At 44.3% G+C, this 6,000-nt stretch overlaps 1 protein-coding gene across 1 annotated transcript in view; it reads left to right on the top strand.

Annotated features, from left to right (window-relative positions):
* The first annotated feature begins 431 nt into the window (after positions 1 to 431).
* sh3rf1 (SH3 domain containing ring finger 1) overlaps positions 432 to 6,000 on the top strand; it is an 83,105-nt gene continuing 77,536 nt past the window's right edge. Inside the window, exons 1-2 of the mRNA XM_079693410.1 lie at positions 432 to 778; positions 3,462 to 3,950. Coding sequence (XP_079549536.1) covers positions 3,567 to 3,950 — 384 coding nt within the window. The 5' untranslated portion in view covers positions 432 to 778; positions 3,462 to 3,566. The remainder of the gene's footprint in view (positions 779 to 3,461; positions 3,951 to 6,000) is intronic.

Genomic DNA, 6,000 nt, shown 5'->3' with positions numbered 1-6,000 from the left:
GTTAAAAAGCCCACTTTTCAAATAGATTCAGTAAATTAAAGTTGGGAAACATGTCAAACAAATCTTAGTTGATTAAAAAAAGCCCAATGACTTTTGAAGTTTGAAATCTAACCTTCATATTTCCTCTTTTTATCATCAATCTGAAGCTTCTGTGTTAAGGGGTGAGCTGCTTCACGTCTTATAACTCAATAAAAATAAACCCTCTGGAGAGCTGGGATGTAGGCTGTTGTGTTTCTAACAGCATTTTCAAGTATGAAGAATAATTTACCTACATTGGATTGAATTTGCTAACTTATAAGTGCAATTATGAGGCGATATACCTCTAGTGAGCGGCCCAGACCTTCCTATATGTTTCTGTATGTGGCCCTCAGTGAAGAACGTTTGGACCCCCTGCATTAAAACCTTTGAATTTTGTACTACAACTGTGTTCTCCGAGCTGACCCTGAACGCCTCCCTCCTCCCCCTCTGTTTGCAGCAACCGAACAGAAGTAGCGGAGTTAGCATCAGGATAGCATCAGTGTTAGCTCCAGGGTTAGCATCGGGGTTAGCATGGCAGGAGTTCTCTTCTCTCTCCTGCTTCCTCTCCATCTTATCTTCTCTTCCTCCATCCGACCCGAGTGTTGATAAACTCCAGCCGGCATTAGAGCCCTCTCTCCGGGGAAGAAGCAGCGTTTGTCCCGCTGGTCCTCCGGAGAAAAGAGGACTGGTTTCCAGACGGATCGCTAACGAGCTGCAGAAAGGCAGAAAAAATAATTTGGGGGGTGGAAGTTTTTCTGAGGTAAGATCAATATTCTTTATATTAGATTTATTTGAAAGTGTTTGAAGGTTGTTTGCTTCTGTCTGAGAAGTTATAGGAGACATTGTTCTGGGCTGTAAAAACTTAAAGTCACAGTAAGAGGAGGAGACAGTGAAGTCAGTCTGATCACTTTGCTTTAAATCTGTCAACAAGAAACTCGCTAAAAAGTGACTTTTACTGTTTTTTACACCAAATATTGTCTTTTTGTAATGGTGTAAAGTTACACTGACTGTGAGAAGTACTCTGATCTTGTACTTGAGTAAAAGTAGAAGTACTCTGATCTTGTACTTGAGTAAAAGTAGAAGTACTCAGATCTGCTACTTGAGTAAAAGTAGAAGTACTCAGATCTTGTACTTGAGTAAAAGTAGAAGTACTCGGATCTTGTACTTGAGTAAAAGTCGAAGTACTCAGATCGTGTACTTGAGTAAAAGTAGAAGTACTGAGATCTGGTACTTGAGTAAAAGTAGAAGTACTCAGGTAAAGTACAAGTACCTCACAATTGCATTAAAGTACAGTACTTGAGTAAATGTACAAGTTACTTTACACCTCTGAATAAGACCCATTATTAGTATTCTTGTAAATCACAGTTTCCAGGTTTATATTGACTAAATATGACTTCCAATATGATTCCTACTCTGATATCAGACAGCAAAAACGCACTGTGGACACGTCGTATTTCCAGTTTATCATTTATCTCAGTGTTTACTGCATTTATAAAAAATATAAATGGTGCTTATAGCTGCAGTTTTAATGTAAATGAGCCTTTTGTCTCAACACGTGGTACATTTATATATATCCCAAAATATAAGTTTTACTATTCCCTCCTTAATTACTAACTGCAATATCAGAATCGGGTTAATTGCCAATTAGGTTTTCACAAATAAGCATTTTTTTGAGGATTGGTGCAAGAAACATTAACTTACAATATTTAAAATGTAATACATATGTACAATATTGCTGTTTAAAACAAATGTGCACTAAAAGATATCGTGACACACCATTACATCGTTTGAATTGATAATAACAAGCTCAACATGTGATTAAATATCCTGTTGAGAACACAAACTCTGTTGAAAGTAATATATTGTAATCTGATTACTCTGTATTTGTGTTTATGCACATAAACACAATTACATTAGTAATTTAATTCCAAAGATCCGGTTGTTTTGCCCAGGACTCATACAGAAGCTGAAGCATACAAAACAGAAAAAGCATCAAAATAAAGTTGTTTCTTGGCGGTTTTTAGTAAATGTTGACGACATTGTACGACTTGCGATGCAATTATTGCAGACATGTGGAAGAGGAGAAGCGGGACACGCAAACAAATGATTAAAGGTCCCATGGCCATTTCTACTGATCATGATTCCATTGTTGAGGTCTACTAGAATATATGTACATTGTTCAATGTTCCAAACTCACATTGGTTTCTCAAACAGCATCTCTGTATAGTATGTGTATTCACTCTCTGTCCTACACGGCTTGTTGGAGCTCCTGCCCCCCCCCTCCCTGTGTGCCCACTGTGCTCTGATTGGTCGGGACGTTGCGAGGCTCGTTGCTGCGAGGAGCGGACAGGTTTCCGGGTCGGCGATACAGCGAGAACAAGCGAAACTCATCCTGAGCACACAAACACTCACAGCCGAAGTAAAAACAATAAGTGTGTCTTGATATTGAGTCAGAAACAGGTTTCTAACGCTGAGAGAATGGGTCTGAGGAGAGCGTTTCCCCACCATCCCAACTCGTCTATTACCAACCAGGGAGCTCTATGCACGTCAATGGGACTCCCTGTTAGTTAGCCAAGGGGTCCCGGTGAGTGAGGGGCTCCACGGATTGGTCCATTTGGGCCAATCCAGTCCTTTGTTGTTGATCTGGGTGTTCACACGTCACAGAACCCAGGAAGCAAACAATGGAAAAAGAGAAATGTCCAACGAGGCGTTCAGGGGCAGCATAGACAGGTCTTCTCTGTGTTAGAGTTTGACTCCTACAGGGTACACTTTGAGGGTTTGTGACTCTGCAGACCGTTCACATGCAGAACAACCTTCATAACACACAAGGGGACGGGTCAGAACCCGAAAAGCATCACATGGGACCTTTAAGAACTGACTAAAAGCGTTTTTCTTTTGGGAGTTCTGATAATAAAGTCAGCATTTCTGAAAAGTTCTGAAAAAGTCTTATCTTTCAAACAGGAAGTGTGATGCTGTGTCTCAGCTTGCGTTATTTTGTACTTAAACTTGCTATTTTCAGTGTTGAAAGGTGGGGTAGGTAATTTACTTCAGAAACACTTTTTGTTATATTCCATGGAATGCTCTTAACATCCGAATGAATGAATATCTGAAGTGCTTTGACAACAAATCCATAAAAAAATATCATCAGTGGAAGCCGTGGCGCTGTAAAAAGGACGACCAATCATCTGAGCCGGCCCGGCTGAAGTAACTGGATGGCCTACCTGCCTGTCAGCCTTCCATCTGTGCACAAACTTATCTGGTGCCCTCATTGGTCATGTGCGCGTTCATGTGTGTTGGGGGAGGGGCTCTATGAGGAAGGGGCAGATTGTTTCTGGTTGTGTATTTTCAGATTCTAGCGCACTGGAGCTGGTTTCTCCATTCTTACCTACCCCACCTTTAATTGTGTGATATTTTTCTAACATTAATACGTCCTGTTTCTGCAGCTGATGCCGTTGCCATGGCCACGGCGTTGGGATGGGAGTGACGTGATGGATCTACTTCCTTCTTCCTCTCTGAGCCTCCTCTTCCTCTCGTCTTCCTGCTGAAACATGGAAGAGTCGGTGTTGTTGGATCTCCTCGAGTGTCCCGTGTGTCTCGAGCGTCTGGACGCCACTGCCAAAGTTCTGCCGTGTCAACACACCTTCTGCCGCCGCTGCCTGCAAAGCATTCTGGGATCTCGTGGAGAGTTGAGATGTCCTGAGTGCAGAACTCTGGTGGAGAGCGGCGTGGACGAGCTGCCCTCCAACATCCTGCTGGTGAGGCTGCTGGATGGCATCAAGCAGAGGCCGAGGGGCGGGGCCTCTGCAGCGAGGGGCGGGGGGCAGAGCACTCAACAGGGGGTCCAACCCTCTGGAGCGAGGGGGGGGAGCCAGACCACCCAGCAGGGGGTCCAACAACCGCAGAGGAACGCCACCAAGAACCCCCTCGTACGGGTCAGTACACATTTTTATAATCTCACTTCATCTTCACCGTCCCACTAGAGGACGCCCTGAAACCCTGACATCACTTCCTGTCCCCTGGTCTGGAGGTCAATGTGTTTTTGGTTGTTATCCTGAAATAAGGTCTGTGGTTCTGACGTGAAGTCAGGTGACCGTGCTGTAGTTCCTTTATAGCCCAACGTTTAGCTTAGCGGTGGTGACGTGAAGTCATGTGACCGTGCTGTAGTTCCTTTATAGCCCAACATTAGCCACCTTTAGCTTAGCGGTGCTGACGTGAAGTCATGTGACCGTGCTGTAGTTCCTTTATAGCCCAACATTAGCCTCCTTTAGCTTAGCGGTGGTGACGTGAAGTCATGTGACCGTGCTGTAGTTCCTTTATAGCCCAACATTAGCCTCCTTTAGCTTAGCGGTGGTGAAGTGAAGTCATGTGACCGTGCTGTAGTTCCTTTATAGCCCAACATTAGCCTCCTTTAGCTTAGCCGTGGTGAAGTCATGTGACCGTGCTGTAGTTCCTTTATAGCCCAACATTAGCCACCTTTAGCTTAGCCGTGGTGACGTGAAGTCATGTGACCGTGCTGTAGTTCCTTTATAGCCCAACATTAGCCACCTTTAGCTTAGAGGTGGTGACGTGAAGTCATGTGACCGTGCTGTAGTTCCTTTATAGCCCAACGTTAGCCTCCTTTAGCTTAGTGGTGGTGACGTGAAGTCATGTGACCGTGCTGTAGTTCCTTTATAGCCCAACATTAGCCACCTTTAGCTTAGCCGTGGTGACGTAAAGTCATGTGACCGTGCTGTAGTTCCTTTATAGCCCAACATTAGCCACCTTTAGCTTAGCCGTGGTGACGTAAAGTCATGTGACCGTGCTGTAGTTCCTTTATAGCCCAACATTAGCCTCCTTTAGTTTAGCGGTGGTGAAGTCATGTGACCGTGCTGTAGTTCCTTTATAGCCCAACATTAGCCTCCTTTAGCGTAGCGGCGGTGACAGGATCACTGTTGGCTGCAGTCTTTGTTTCTGTTTGTTGGGTCGGGTTTATACAAACAGATTAAAAGCAGCGTGTTGCATTGCTCTCTAATCTCTAATCTCTGGATTAACTGTCAGGCTGATCCAACGCCAGACGGTGACAAGAGTAACTAATGGCAGAGATTTACGGTCAGCAAATGATCCTGCAGACATGCTCTCCCTGTAAGAAAGGTTCCCAGTTCTTTCTGAAGGTGCTTTCATAATCTAAAGCTACCGTTTGTCCCAGTCTGAGCAAAGGTAGGGCTGCATATTATATGTTTTTATCATCAATATCCACATGGGCAAGGACATTTAACTCAACCGTGTAATGCTAAAATGTTCTTTAGTGCTTGATCCAAAGAGAAAACTCCGGAGGGAAACACATAAGAAGAAGGGAAACATCAATCATATGGAGATATTTAGGCTACAGAAAAGTCAACGTTGACCGTGTTATCTGGTGACCTTTTGCATATACTCTTCTGTTACTACAGTACATTTTTCTCAGGAGAAAACATAAGTCTGTTTTTATTTACTGATGCACGTGTCCTTTCAGAAGTACTTCTTTTTGGACAGAAATGTGCTGCTTTGCAGGTGCTTTTGGTGACACTGGGAGATATCCTGCTTTAGCGCTCCTACAAAATGCTCCTAAATACTTCTGTTCTGTCACATTTGGCCCAGATGTCCAACAAACGTGGGTCTTCTCTGATGCCTCTTTCACACCAAGGCTTTTCCCGTTCTAGCTCCGTGCTAGAGCTTTTCTGGTACGGAACCGGTTCTTCGGTTCAGCTCCCGCTCTGTTCACACCGCTCCGAGCCCGACTGGTGCTGCGTCATTGCGTCATCGTTTGCGTCATGACGAAACCGTTTGCGTGCCTGCTTCGTAAAGCCAAACCGCCACTCCGTCCGAGGTCTCGCTTTTGGTCCCAATAATCCTTCTTGACTTTTTTCAATTTGTTGCCAATCTGTTCAACGGTACGGTCAAAACCAGTGGTTGCCATCTCTTGCTGCAATTGTTATAGAATTGCTTTGGACCGTGTGCTCCCCT

Source organism: Notothenia rossii, assembly GCF_949606895.1.
Source record: "Notothenia rossii genome assembly, chromosome: 1".
NCBI lineage: Eukaryota > Metazoa > Chordata > Actinopteri > Perciformes > Nototheniidae > Notothenia > Notothenia rossii.
This window is presented reverse-complemented; position numbering and strand designations above follow the sequence as displayed.